The 15351-nt window shown below is 41.3% G+C and overlaps 3 protein-coding genes across 3 annotated transcripts in view; 2 read left to right on the top strand and 1 right to left on the bottom strand.

Annotated features, from left to right (window-relative positions):
• LOC146476301 (C-reactive protein-like) overlaps positions 1-9644 on the top strand; it is a 29892-nt gene extending 20248 nt beyond the window's left edge. The window contains exon 3 of the mRNA XM_085114868.1: positions 9631-9644. The gene's annotated coding sequence lies outside the window, so the exon portion shown is untranslated. The remainder of the gene's footprint in view (positions 1-9630) is intronic.
• LOC146476302 (microfibril-associated glycoprotein 4-like) lies at positions 751-8584 on the top strand. The gene is made up of 4 exons (XM_085114693.1): positions 751-1241; positions 1786-1905; positions 4224-4598; positions 7321-8584. Exons 1-4 carry the CDS (start codon positions 866-868, stop codon positions 7590-7592), a joined length of 1143 nt encoding a protein of 380 aa, XP_084970819.1. The 5' UTR covers positions 751-865; the 3' UTR covers positions 7593-8584.
• A 1654-nt stretch (positions 9645-11298) lies between the features above and the next one.
• On the bottom strand, positions 11299-12147 carry LOC146476300 (uncharacterized). The gene has a single exon (XM_085114691.1). The coding sequence runs from the start codon at positions 12145-12147 to the stop codon at positions 11299-11301; it is 849 nt and encodes a 282-aa protein (XP_084970817.1).
• Positions 12148-15351: the final 3204 nt, after the last annotated feature.

Below are 15351 nucleotides of genomic sequence, written 5' to 3'. Positions count from 1 at the left end.
GCAGTTTCCAGAATGGACTCAGGGTCAAACGAGCTCACAGTTTTGCCATCGTCCGACGAAAATTCAGCAAAAGGTTGTAGGTTACTTAATCTCAATTAAGGTGTTAAATTCGAGTCAAGACAAAGATTTTTTTTCTCACCTGTTGATAACAACATCGTCAACTTGAGTGCACGTTTTCACTTTCCTTTCCTGAGGAGCAAAGTATCTTGCTTTATAATGTCCCCAAAAAGTAAATGCCAACGCAATAATTAAAAAAAAATACCAAATACTATTAGACTTACCTTCCATACTTCGACCACTCTTGCAAAAGCGTCGAACGTCGCTTAATTCTTGCTGTGCAGACTCCAACGTTATAATTATGAAGTCACCGCTGGTCAACTCCATTCCCCATTCCCCGTTCCTCGCTTTAGTGACGTCCTTCACCTGCTGATATGTTCGTATATACTAGTAATAATCATGGATTAGTAAAGTGCGTTCGATCTTCGTTTAGCCAGCGGGATTCAAAGCTCTCGCATGAAATCGAGGCGAGTGGTCAGCTAGTTCGAGATGGCACCCAAACCCTGAAATCGCACAGCATCCATAAAGAAGCGACATGAATAGTATGCCTTTTCCTAACTTTGAATGCAAAAGCAAACAACCCCAACTGTAGAAACAATATGTAAAAATTGCTTCTATTTACAAACTGTTTGTCAAAAAAATTAAAAATTAAAATGCGAAAATATCGTGAAATATAAGTTTGCTGAACGTCAATCAAACTAGGCTTCTGTCGTTGTTATGCTAACCACGAAAACGATTTATTTGTTTCTTTGTAGCGCTGCTTTTCCTGCAAAAATTATACTTCACTCAGGCTTGAGGAGAGTGTACCATGGTAAAGTCAGGGGTGCTACAAAATCGTCCTAACACGATTTACCTACTTATTGTTTTACATGAAATTATATTCAATACAACAGCGGTTTTTGCTGCTGAAGAAAATTCTCGATCTGGTTACTTCGTAACGCGGGAAAATAAGCGACTGCTAGGTCATGTTATTAAACGGTTTGGATCTCCAAGTTTCATGTCCTGCAGCCAGACATGTCTGAGAAGCTCATGGAGTACTTCCACAAACTTTAAGGAGTCTTCCAAGCTACGTGACAAGGGAACTTATGAACTGAACAAGCACGACAGCGCTCCTATCAAGGAAGACACCGAGCTTGTTGATCAACAAGGTGTTACTTTCTCAATGTTTCTAAAGGTGGGTTCACGTTGACTTAATTTTATTTGAAAAGCGAAAGAATTCGTCATTACATATAGTGGAAACAAAGAAAGCTTAAAATGCAGTGTTCATCGCACATTCCCATAAAACATGGGCACCCAACATGTTTATTTTAGTAGATATCTGTTATGATGGTCGGGCGTAATAAAATCTGCGTTTTCTTCGGCAAAATGTCAGCTCAAAAAAATTTTAAAACTAAATAAATTCCTTCTTTTTCGGAATGGAAAATATCTCGATAAACATGCGAACAAAAGGTCAGCCAGTATTCTCATAAAGCCAACAACAGCTAGTAAATTCCGGAAATAAAATTCCGTGTCCTTAACTGACTCTCTGCAAGTTAAATTTCAGCCTAAGCATGGGAAAAGATCAAATGTTTTTAGCTTACCATGAAATGTCTGTACGAACGGGACAAAATGATCTGGAAACACAGCAGACAACATTTTTAATTAAGTAGTTTGCTTTCAATTTGTTGCTGGATGCCCCTGATAAAATAAAAATTTTGCTGTTGTTATACTTTTATCTTTTTATTACAGGGAAGCCTATAATGACCAGCTGCCTAAACGGAGGCTCTTGTTTATTTGACAACGAAAAGGAAACTTTTTCCTGCTCGTGCAGACAGCCGTGGAGTGGAGAAAATTGTGGCGTCAATAACGGTAAGGCCTTCACGGGTTTTAGTTTAAATTTTTTATCTTGGTCCATAAAACTGGCTTGCGGACTTAAGAGCCATTGTCAGTAACTTTCAAGAATCCGGCGACAGAAGCGAAAATTCGAATTTCTTTTTATTTGCTCCGATAGACCCTTTTGATGAACTATTTTCAAAAATAATATTCAAAAGTTCCCGAAATTTTATTTTGGCAAAAATTGGGAAAGTTCGAAATCGACCTAAACGTGCCCGATGGAGAGATTGAAATTATGCAACTTAGTACATTTTTAAAACTTTCGTCCTAGACAAGGAAACGTTTTCTCGATTTGATATTTTCACAATCGTTTTTACATCTATTGTGCTTTGTTCCAAACTATATTTTATCTGCACCTGAAATTGCCCACTCCATTTGAAATTGCCCACGTAAAGAATACAATGTTTGCTATTCCTTAAATAGAATGATTTTTGCAATATTACAGATGACCATATCATCGGGGGTACCTGAATATGCTGGTAATAAAAGAACTTTAATTTTTCTTATTTCTCAACTTAAAATATTTAGCTTGGCCCGTGAAAAGAGAGCGCGCTAGGTCGAGATATGTGGAATGCTCTTTGAGACAATTCGCTATTTCAGTACCTCATATATATATTCGGGTTTTGCCAAAAGGCGGCCCGCGGCCCACCTTAAAGCCCACGGCCCGGCGGCCCACTTCCCACTTCACGGCCCCACGGCTCGCGGTCCAGTCCCTATTTTTTTGTCAGCGGTACGTCAATGGAACTATAAGTTAAGTATTTTTTATTCAGCTAAAAGAAACACTTGTAAGTAATTCATTTAATAAAATTATTTTATTTTATTGAGTAAACAATTTTTAAAAAGGTCTTGTGACTATGTGTATCAGTTTTTGCTTCGGCGAATGAGGTCACATTACAAGTCCCCACTGAAGGTTAAAACCAGACCCCAAAAAGTCAAACTGCCCAGAACGTAATCCCATGTTGGCAATCAGTACAATTTGTAAAAACTACTAAACACCAAATTCATGAAATAATTTCATTAGATAAGAGTTTCAAGTCTGTTAAAACTTACGTCGTTTCAAAACGAACGTCCATTATGTTGACAAAATTCTGCCGAGGTCATCGACGTACGAACATTTATATGTACGGGCGTACATATATAGGATTAAACGTTTTCCTCTGAGGAAAAAGAAACAGCTACAAGGATTAAAATGATTGAAATTACAAACGAATCGAGTCTCACCGTTGTCGATCGACAAGTCGGTCGACCACACTCAGATGCCGATGCACATGACATCTCAGCATGCGCTGTAGTAGACCTAAAATCAGAAAATACTATAAAAAAAACCACTGACTTTTCCCTACATTTTTGAGTAAGAAAAAGAAGGGTCCAACCATGGTCGTCGGATTCCCAAGCGGAACTTTACCACTAGACTACCGACGACTGACTACCAAAATTAGCAATTTTTGAGCTAGATAACCTTACCCCCAATATGTAGGCTAACTGCAAGCTTAAACTGCAAACTATCTGAGCTAAATTAGGCTAAATAATTTATCCATTATCTTGAAGTGGGCGTAAAAAAAAATTGCCAGGGCTGTGAACTGAGGTGAGGTGGGCCGCGGGCCGTGGGCCTCCTTTTAGCCAAACCCCAGGTGGAATATATCAGACCTGATTTTCCAAAAGGTGGCTACAGAAATTGAGCACATCTTGAGACTTTCTAGGCTGAAGGAATATGCTAGTCATTAAAAAGACTTCAGTTACGGTTCAACACAAGAAAGTAAGGTTAGAGAATACTATGCAAGAAAAAAGAGGGGCTTTTCTTTGGAATTAGACATAACGTTGACATCTGAGTGAAATGAAACGTGACCTGTAATCCGACAAAACAAGTGTGACTTTTTATGGAACAGAAAATGTCCTGTAATTCTGAATTTCCGGAAAAAAGGACAAGCTCGGGAGGCCTGCCAAAATTTCGAAAGGGACACTTCGGAAATCATTTTTCCATTCTTTTCTTTACTAGAAATTCCGAAAATCTCGGATCAATGGATCGCGTCTACAAAGTTATTGTATGGCGAGTTTGATTACTGAGTTTATTCGAACGAATTCAAATCCTAGTATTTGAGTATTGGTGTGTCCCTCGCAGAAATCAGAAATGTAAAGCAAATGCAAAGTGATCACTCAATGGAACAAATCAGTTGGATTTTTTCATTTTCAATTGATTTCGATACTTTGCGTACCTGTGAATTCAGTGGTACGGCAATTAAATTAGAGTCGGGTGTTCGTTATCTTATATTGTCAATTATTCTTTTAATTTTCAGCAATAAACTGTGTTAACATTTACAAGGCAGGCCTAAGGAGAGATGGTATTTACACCATTAAACCTGACAATGACAACGCATTTAAGGTTTTTTGCGACCAAACAACAGCCGGAGGAGGGTGGACAGTGATTCAGAAAAGACTGGACGGTTCCGTTGACTTCTATCTTGGCTGGGACGACTACAAACGAGGCTTTGGTAATCTGAGTGGTGAATTTTGGCTTGGACTGGACAAGATTCATCGTCTAACAAAAGAAGGAAGCAGGCTTCGCGTTGATCTTGAAGACTTCAACGGAACCACAGCTTACGCAGAGTACAACTTGTTTGGTGTTGCAGATGAGGGAAGCAATTACAGTCTGACGCTTGGTACATACAATGGTGAGAATGCAAAGAATTAGATTCAGATTAAAGAAGGAAAGATGGTAACTTTTAAGCCTTGTCAAAAAGGAAAGGTTAAAGGTTCCTCTTTTCTGTTTTATCTACCACGTTAAAATTTAGAATTTTAATTGTTTACAACCACATGAGTTTTTCTTGATTGCTAATCCTAGTGTATGGCCTGTCTCGATACGAGTTCTTAGTAGCTTAGCGATCGGTTAGTCTTAGTGGGACACCTTATGATGTTTACACAATGTACTATTCTTAATCATTATAGTCCCGAGGTAGATGAGAACATGCGTACAGAAGCCGTCATTTCAAGGCAGAGAACTGAGAGCTCCATTTAGACAAGGAATAGCTATTTGGGGTTAGGCACTGACCTTCACTTGGTAGGCCTAACCGCTAATTTAAAACGGTTTGCTGTCATTTGTTGTTTGTTGCAATTACCTGAAATAAGTTAAATTTACTATTGCGTCAGCTAGTTCTCGTGGGTGTAGCTAGTGGGTATGAATAAGAGATATGAAGCATATAACGGGTTTGAAATAAGTTTCTGTTGTTTAAACATCATAAGGAGTTCATCTTGATTAGAACATCTTGACCGGTGTGCGCCGGAAGGGCATGGGTTTAATTCCCGTCAAGAACCAGATTGCGGAGAGAGGAGGGGTGGGGGGCGATTAGAAAGATTCACGCCAACACGAAGACTACGGCAACGAGGGCGCTAGAAAAGAAAGCGTTAAGGAGCAAAACGATGGTTCTGCGGGTGCGTTAAAACTGTTAGCAAAACAGCAACGTAAACTGACAGAGTTTTATGGAGAATAAGTGTAGCAGGGTATATTCCTTTCTCCTTTATAAGTTGAAAGCCTTTTCAACTAATTATACCTGGATAATTCGGCTACTTGGTGCAAGTTAATTGGGCTGGAATAACCTTAAAGTATGAGAATGATGTGACACAGGCATACTCGGAAAAAAAAAATCCGAGTGCTCCTATCAGGAGTCGAACCTAAGACCTCCTGATTACTAGTTCGGATGCTCTTCCACTGAGCTACAGGAGACTCGTTGGAGCTTAGGCCATTAAACTAGGTTCTTAGGACAAACATCCTGCGTACTGATAGGAACACTCGGATTTCCTTTTTCCCAGTATGCCTGTGTCACTCACTGAATAATACATCATTTTCAACTACTTCGTTTGTTGTCGATCAGAAAATTTTGTCCATGTCAAGTAATCCAGTGTGCAAACCAAGTCATGGATTATAAAGTGCAAACATGACCATCGGCAAACATCAGTTTCCCTTTTCAATAATGAACACTTCTTTAGTTGTCCCTAACAAACGTGGCAGTTTTAACGTCGATAACTTTGAAGAACTCGTTTTACCCAGTCTGGGAGACAACTGTCGACAACAAAATACGCCATCTTCAGTGTTTGTTGCTAGTTATTAAACTCTCACACGCAAAAACAAATTTATCGATCATTTTGAGCTTTTTAGGAAAAGCTCCATCGAGCACTTATAGTTGTCGAATAGCAGTTTATATTGTTGATCGCAGGCATATATAGGGCTAGTCTAGGTAGCATTTGGACTATAATAAAGGGTAAACGGCACAAAAAGTACAAAAGAAAAAAGTCAAAGGCCGAAAATTGCCGGAAAAAAAAGCGAAATTTTCCCCGTTTTGAAGACCGGAAGTAGGAATCGTCTTCGGTAGAGCACGTGACGTGATCTATGACGTAGATGAAAAACCTCTCTTGTTCAACAACACTGAAGACAATATGAATTCTGGGGATTAGCGCAGTTCTTTTGCTTGCTTTTCTTCTGAACAAAATAGTAGAATCGAAATTGCCGACGGAGATTCGTTAGCAGAGCTATGAGGACGGTCTGTCGTACGTGATTAGCTGTGCAACAGCGGAGTGAGCTCGTTTACGGATTCCACAAAACGAGTGCGAAGAGGTGTTCATGGCTTTATTGAACGTGCTGTCCTCCATCGCGCCTATGCTCTTATTTTCTGATAGTCCTTCTTTAAAACAAGGTTGAAATGGCATTTTGTGAGCTTTCCATCTTTCCACAGACATAGCTATGAGAATTTGTGGTTGAGAACAATCTTCAGAAAAGTAAGCAGAGGTCGTGGGGTTAGCAAACAAATCGAATCGTGTGGGTCCGAACAAAACCCGAAAGAAATGCCAATTACGAAGACCTTCACCGTTGTTACTAGATTTAAGCATCAAGCAACTATAAATCGATACGGTATTATTGAATTTTCCACAAAACACGAACTAGAAAATTTTATTTTGGAATTTTAAAATCAAGCCATTTTCCGAATCTTGCTAAAGAAATCCAGGGGAATCTAACCGGAAAAGAATTCGCGGGCTCTTCTTTCTACGTCATTTCCGGTTTTCGGCCTCAGCGCGGGTTCGAATCCCATGACGAGAAACTTTTCGTTTTTCTAGGCAAAATAGCGGAGATCGAACTCTAATTTTGATAAATATCTTTAATTTGGGTCAAAAGCTTTCGGAATTTGGAAAGTTATTTTGGGTCTTTCTTCAGTCTGTGGAGGTACACTAAAGATGGCAGTTGACGACAACTGTCTCACAGACTGGGTAAACGAGTTATTAAAAGTTATCGACAATAAAACTTCCGCGTTTTAAGCCTGTGATACCGAGATATTAACGATGGGATGTTGTGATACCTATAGGGAAAGTAACTAGCTTCCCTTCGATCTTGTGTGTTTTTTCCAGGAACAGCTGGTGATTCCCTTTCCTATCATTATGGCATGCCGTTCAGCACAAAAGATCGAGACAATGACAAGAATTCTGGCCAGCATTGTGCCACGCGATACAAGGGAGCCTGGTGGTACAATGTCTGTCACTACTCCAACCTGAACGGCCGCTATCTTCAGGGGAACCACTCTTCTTTCGCTGACGGTGTGAACTGGTATCACTGGAAGAATTATTACTACTCCGTTAAACGAGCTGAGATGAAAATCAATCCTGTTTATAATATGAAATAAGTGCACTTGGGGCATTTTCTCGGTTTCATTTTATGTTTAATTTTTGTGAAAAAACGTAACAATCTAAAAGCCCATCCACCAATCAAATAATCCACGGTGCGCAACGTGCATACATTTCATATGTGCAGATCACTCCTTTAATCCTATGTAGACTGGAGGAGAAGGCGGGGGAGGGGAAGGGATTCTGCCCCCTGCGACTTTGAACCCGAATAACTTTTTTAATTTTAAGCAAACGATATGAAACCTCGTCCTTTTTTCAGAAATTTATGTTATTTCCACACAATATGACGTCATCACTTCTTGTTGCTAACCTCAAAGGAAACATCTTTGGACGTACTATTTATATTCACAGTGTCATTGTCATAGCTTTGATAGTCGCGAAGTTATTGTATGGGGCAGAATGCGATTCAAGGGTGGAAAATTTGTTTAGCATATCAACATAACTGAATACGCCGCATAATTATCACTCGGAATTTTAAACGTGCTTTTCTTTAATAGAACACTCTCGACCTAGTTCACCTGTTTACAAAATTTTACCTTTTCTTTTCCGCCGGCGCCAAAATTTATATTTAAGTTTACATAGATCTTTTTGTGTTTAAAGTTTCGTCGGTTTCTTTGGTAATTAGAACAATAATACGAAAGCAGAGTTTGCGCGAGCAATTAGGGTAATTTTAATGCATTTAGAGTTGGATTGTATTTGGAAATATACAATTTCTCTTCAACCTTTTCAACTTTTCGGATGAGGCAATGTTTGGAAAAAGTTTCAGAAAAATCGTAAACTGCGGCAGTTAATCCCACCGTAGATTCCTCGATAAATAAGCAAATACCATCGTTGTCGCTAATTTGCATTACGGAATTTACGAACCCACGAAGGCAACGTCCGTTGAAGCGTCACTTGAAAATATAATTTCGTGTTACTTGTACTACTTCGCGATTATTGCAATTTGTTCAACTTGTACAAATTTTAGTCGAACTATCCAGCATTAGTATAAATCTATACGAGAGTCCTTACCTTCTCCTTTTGGTACTTGTGCCTCGAAGGCTATTGATTATACGAAAGTGAAAAGAGATTAAACACCCAGAGACTCAAGGAAAGATAGACTGTGAGGATGAAAAGAACGTATACCCTTTAATAATTTAAAATGGGTATCGTCTATTTTTGCTTTCAGATTCCGAGCGCGCCGCCATCTAGGAATATTTTTTACCCCATAGGTTTTTTGTCGTTGCCAGTCTGTCATTGCCAGGGAAAGAGAACTCTTTCGGATGCAGTGACGTTTATTTGACAAAATGAAATCCAATGTTCTGGCACTTGACATTCAAATGTCCCTACAGTCCGTCACAGTTACCAAATTTAATAACCGGGACCAAAAAAAAAAAAAAAAAAAAAAAAATCAGTGAGCCAATCACTCCCCTCCTCCAGGACATTGCGTAACCCCACTCCCACCCCCACCCCCCCCCCCCCCCTTGCACCGACAAAATATACACCCCATTTTCCCCAATTACACTCACCTCGCCTCCGGCCGTAGAGCTACTACAGGCATTACTTCCTGTGGTAATGTTGCCTACATGAAAAATATAGGATGCCCGAGGAAGGGAGACACGCGAGGGGAAGGGGAGCGCCAACCCGAGAGGCCCACCAAATTGGTTTCCCGACCCCTGTCACCCGCTATTACTAACTAAAGCATCAAATTGCACCCGATTCCCGTGAAACGCAAGTCGTTTGTCAATTAAATACGTTGTACCAGGCAACAATCGATGCTTTTTTCTTATTCTGCATATTCCAAGCTTTACACAGATAGTTTAATCCTTTCAATAGCTTATTTATTCGTGGATAAATTAAATTTTGAAAGTTTTGTTTTGGAGCCGCAAAGTTCTTTCCTAGCGCATGGGTATAATTAAATATGCGATTGTAAACTGGCTACCGCCCTTACGTCATTTAATATGTTGAACGGCAAAATCGAAAACTGGGGCTCCCAACCGCTCATTTCGATGGATATCTGTTCGGAATGCCTTAATTGTCTCAGAGATTAGGATTAAGTTGTAAAGCGGGAAATCCAAAGTTCTCTTCGGCTAAAAATTGGCAGTTCAAAATATCGTAACACTGGAAAACTGATACGTTTTCAAAGGGGCATTAACTCTGTGCAAGCTAATATAATAAAACAACAACTTGACATGTCTGGGGGTATAAGGGAAGACTCCTGAAGGGGTCCCTTCCATTTAATAACATTTGCCCCCACAACGGGGGTGTACGCATAACATGTATAATAACAACAATGGGGAAAGGGGAGGGAGGGCAGCGAAGATCAAAAAACTACCGAGCAAGCACATGGCATGGAAGAAATAGCTGAGTGCGCAGGTGCGAAAACTAGTGCCAGCCCTCTTTCTCTTCCCGAGGCCGAGTTAAATAAAAATAAACAGGTATTATTTTAGACTTGACTCTGTGCAAGCTAATGTAATAAAACAACAACATGACACGTCTGGGGGTATAAGGGAAGGGTCCTGAAGGGGTCCCTTCCATTTAATAACATTTGCCCCAAGGGCGGCACGACCTAACCCAAAGACGACCTAATGAAGGGGCCTAATAATGTGAAAAAGCGTAGTAACCTAAACAAAAGAAATGAGTCGACTGACGGCCTGCATTCTGTCCTTAACGGGGATATGGATGTAAGAACGATAGGCATCGGAGTGCCAATCTCCCAAGCGTTTGATAAGTTCCGCCGGGAGTTGGGCCTTGAAAGCCAAAGTGGCCCCACCCGCCCGGAAGCTATGTCCGCTGATTTGAGTTGGGTCCAGATTCAATTTGACAGCCAAACATTTAAGAAACGAGTCAAACTTGGCATATGTTAGTGGTTTCAAACTGTTCGCGTGTGATGTTGGTATGACAAATGCTGGCCCAGATAACGGAGCAGGTACCATCTGGAAGGCATTGTGTAGTGCGGTATACGGGCACAATGGGTGCTGTGGAATTCTAGGCAAGGGGATCGTCAGGACTCGTTGGCTAAACTGGATAGTTTTTGACCACCTGTTGACAACAACGACCCAGTCGGTGAAGAAAAAGATGTCCCTACGTCGCAAGTGTTTTTCCGGATTAAATTGTGCAAGACCTTTACTGAGTAGGTTAGCTTTGCGTAACAAGCCAAAGAATGCGACTAGGCAGACTGCCCAGAAAGTTGCGTGAACGGGATTATCTAAATCCAGGTGGTGGTTGAAAGCTAACAGCATCTTAGGGGTAACAGGTTCCTTCTGGGAAACAGTCAAACCTTTAATACGACGGATACCTCGAAGTGTAGTGGCCAGGTGGAAATTATCTTTAGTTGGGTCGGTATGACCATGTTCGAGGTGCAGGATGCGAACTGCATTCAAGTATGCCGGAATAGAAGATGCTGAGAGGGATCTTGCCAAGAATGCTGAATAACGGTTTAGAGTTAGTGTAGAGGCTGGAAGAGGCTTGTAACCATAGTACACGCAAAACGAAAGGTATGAGCGAGTTTGACTTAAATACGTAGACTTCGTAGACTGGGCGTAGGCTTGGCGGCGGAAGAAAAGTACCTCACAGTCCAGTTGCCATTGGTCTCGTGAACCTAACAAGAGCAAGAGAGGACGGAGACGTATGAGATTCTAGCTGATAATGGGCAGAGGACTGGGAAAGCCATACTTGGAACGTTGAAAAATGCTGTACTTCATCAAGACGTGAAATGCTATCTGCCTAACTGTTGGATATACCGGGGATATGTTCAACTGATAAGCTAAAATTGTAGTATTCCTTAAGCCAAAAGAGGGTCCGTACCCAGTCCATAATAATTGTACAGGGCGTTGAGCCTTTGTTGATGATAGCGGCTGCTACTTGACTGTCTGATTTGATGCATACTCTGTGCCCTATCCAATAAGGTGCCCAACGAAAGGCTGCAAGAAGAATTGAAAATGTCTCCTTATAGTTGATATGGAGAGGGCAGAGGTCGGGATAATCTAATGCCCAGTTGACATAGAGCCAGTCGGACTGCCAAACACATCCACCACCAGCCACAGAAGCATCGGTGAACACTGGTGAAGTGAGCTGAGGGATATCTCCCGGGAAGAGAGCTTTACCGTTGTTTGCTGGTAGAAGCGAGGCCCACCACTGGAGGTCAGCTCGTGCTTGAAGATTCAGATACACGTGTTGATGCTGACCCCTGACAGAGTTTGCCAGGGTGATGAGGCGCCTGAGGAAAGTGCGACCTCCCCTGACTACGCGTGCTGCCCAGTTAAGTTTCCCAATGAGACGCTGAAGATGCAGTTTGGAGCATTTACGTTTAGACAATGTTTCCTGAAGGAGAGTCATTAATTCTGCTACACGATCTTCAGGAAGACGGAGTTCACGTTTGGCAGTGTCAATTACCACTCCTAAGAGGATCAATGTTTGAGTGGGGCGAACGGCTTTGGTCCAATTGATTGTAAAACCGAGGGACTCCAGAAGAGTAATCAGAGTATCAAAAGCTGCTTGGCACCGATGCTGAGAGGTCTCGATAATAAGGAAATCATCAAGGTAGGCTAAAACAGTGTACCCTCTATGAGCCATCATGCGGCAAACTGACTGTGTGAGCCTATGGAATATCATAGGGGAAATTCGAGCTCCAAGGGGGATTTACTTGTCAAATAAAAGCGTGGGGTTGCGGTAGCCCTTGAAACACCAGGACATGCCTGTAATACGCCAGCTGTCAGGATGAGTTCCTACACTCCGATAAGCATGTTTTAGATCTACCTTTGCCAACCAGCAACCTGGCTGTGCTTGATCTGCGGCATGATCAACAGTTACATATTTATAATGTTCCAAGTCCATGTAAGAGTTTGCGCTTGTATTCAAAGGGCGACTACAATCCATTATCATTCTTAACTCGGTTGAGTCCTTCTTTGGAACTGCTCCTAGTGCGTTAACAATTAGAGGTGTTTGCGTCTCGTCTGCAAGTGCCCAATGGCCATCCAATAACCCTTGTTCAATCTGAGCTTCAATCTGATCTTTGGCACCAGGCTTTAAAACCGATTGATTGTTCCTTGTAAAAGCAGGTGTGACTGTATGATCAACAGGGAGAAGATGAAAACCTTCCCTAACACCAGAAAGAATAAATTCCTTGTCAAGGTCATTTTGTAGCTCTGTTGCCCAAGTTTCAAAAATCAAGTCAGTGGAAACTTGGGCTGCATCGGGCTGCTGCGTAGGCTGAAGATAAGGCCCTACATATGACATACATGTAGAAGTTTTACCACACTCTGCTGTCTGTGTATGCAACGTATTATTCGAGCTACCTCCTGCTGGTTGTGGGCTCAAAACAGATGTCGGAAGTAGCTCTGCAGGGAAGTGTGAGTTCAGTATTGGGGGTCCGAGGGTGAAGAGGATAGGTGCTGCCACTGTGGGTGAGACCCAAGACATTGGGGCTTGATACAGACATGGTCGTATCGGCAAGAGGAGCCAAATCGACATCCCTCTCGTCTCTGGAATTCATAGCACACTTGCTTCCCTGTGGCCTGGTTGATGACGGGGCGAGGTGTCTTGCGATTGGTCTGGCGAGAGGGGGTAGCAGTGGTGGGTTCCGGTCTGTGCAAAGTTTGTTGGGAAATAAACTGGCTCTCAATGCCCCATTTGCACTTAGTGGCAAACTGCATTCTTCTAAAGAGGTCATCATACTGCATAACCCTTGGCAAAGGGTAGCATTTTGCCAATTCGGAGATCTTGGCATTGTACATAATGTAGTTGAGTACCTCTTCAGTAGTTGAAAGGGCCCCCTCTTTCATCAAGGTATGCATAATTCTGAAATTGGCAGCTGACCACTGAGGAAAGGTTATTTTGTCGAGGGACAGCTTCTTTTCGTTTGAGGATTTTAAGACAATTTTTGCATCGCCAGACGTTCCCAGTATGGTTTCCCGGTCCTCATGAAGCACAAGGGGAAGGGTGCTAAGAAAATCAGGGATGAGCAACGGATGTTTACCTCGAACTGCAGTTGCTTCAGGATCTAGGAGCACGAAAGACAACAGTTTTAAGTATTTTGCTTAAATGTTCTCGTTAGCTGCAGTTTTTTGTAAAACATTCTTGTAAAACTAACACTTCACTTGGTAAATGGCGATTTAAATTACACTAGATGTATCGATTACCAATTTTTAGTTAGAATAAATCATTACAGGAATCAAAGGTGACATATTTAGACAGCACGCAAGAAGAAATCAGCACTTATACTTATAGTATAACTGGAGTTACTAAACATACTGAAGTACCAAACAATGTTTATTGTGATTGTTGTTACATTTCATGTGCAAATTAAAATATTGGTAATGGTAACTGAACCGTCTGGTACATGCATGTACTGTTCTACTGATCATCCCCTGTGTTCTTCTATTTTTTTTTTAAAGCTTTAAAGACATTTATTAGCTTCACGTAATACACAGAATACAATACTACTAACACTTTTTGCGATAATAACCTCTTACTAACCGAGCGCGGGGGCCGTGCTGGGGAATCTTGGCCCGAGGTCGTAGCAGTACGGATCGAACCCAGCGAGGTCCGTACAAAAACGACCGAGGGCCAAGATTCTCCAGTACGGCTCGAGCAAGCTAGGCTAGTAAGTAGTTTATTTTATTATATGGCTGGCTCCGCGAGCGGCAAGATGAGTCAAATCCTGCGCTGTGATTGGCTACCTGAGCGGGCAAGATGGAGCTATCTTGCCCGCTCGGGATTACCCGTTGCCCGTCCGCTTTGCATCGAAAGTTTAATCCCAACAACAATGCAATCTTTTCTTCGATTTCTCGTTGTTTTGGGGGAAAACGCTTACTAAAAAGTTCGGTAAACTCTCAACATTTACCTAAAGGAAAGGAAAGAGAATGGAATCGTCCTGGTGTAGTGAAAATTTTGTTTCAGCTACAATGAATGTGAGTTGAATCGGTGAGTTGCTCTGCGTGCAGTATTTTAGATAGAGTTGATTTTGTAAAACTTATTGTTTAAAGTCGAGTGTCAAATTGGTAAGTTTTCTGGGTTTGTAATGACTGTATTTACATCATAGCGTAGTTAAGTGTTTAGAGCAGTTCAGAAAAGTATTTTTTTCAAGTTGGCCGAAGAAGCTCACGTTTTTAATTTAGCCGCGTCTTGCTTGTTGTAAACAACAAAATCTTATCAAAGTTTCGCCCAGTTTTCTGATTTACCCGCCCTTTTTTCAGCTTATGTTTGCATATAATCTCAAAATCTATTATTTCATTCAAGAATGAATGATTGGAAGCCGAAAACTGTGTGAAAATGTTTATTATTTACGCCACCGCGCGATCGGCTGAAAATGGCGAGTTTGCCGGATTCTGTCAAATCTTCCCGCTCTTGCGAAAATCTAAATTTTTCGTTCTCAATAATTGCATACTCCCTTTAAGCCATTATAAAGTTAGAGCCCTAAGATAATTTAGGATTCCTTGTTTCCCACGATTACATGCTAATCAAAATATGCACTGAAAATAAATCTTGCACCAACCGGCTATGAAGAATTTCTTTCCGAGTAGAGCAGTTTCATGTCCTGTTTTTGTTGTTGTTGTTGTAGTTTTAACTTGAAGGTAAAGCCATGTAATAAATCCTTTATTGACCAAGCTTGTTTGGTCAAGATGGCTGGATATTGGCCTCGTTCTTTTTTTTTTTGCGTTTTTATGGACCTCGACTTCGTCTCGGTCCATAAAAACGCAAAAAAGAACTTGGCCAATATCCAGCCATCTTGACCTCACGCTTGGTCAATAACGCATATATATGGCACTCGGAGCAAAC

Source organism: Pavona decussata, unplaced genomic scaffold (genome assembly GCF_977016875.1).
Source record: "Pavona decussata unplaced genomic scaffold, jaPavDecu1.1 SCAFFOLD_78, whole genome shotgun sequence".
Taxonomy (NCBI): domain Eukaryota; kingdom Metazoa; phylum Cnidaria; class Anthozoa; order Scleractinia; family Agariciidae; genus Pavona; species Pavona decussata.
The sequence above is the reverse complement of the archived record's forward strand: the minus strand, read 5'-3'. Positions and strand labels throughout refer to the sequence as shown.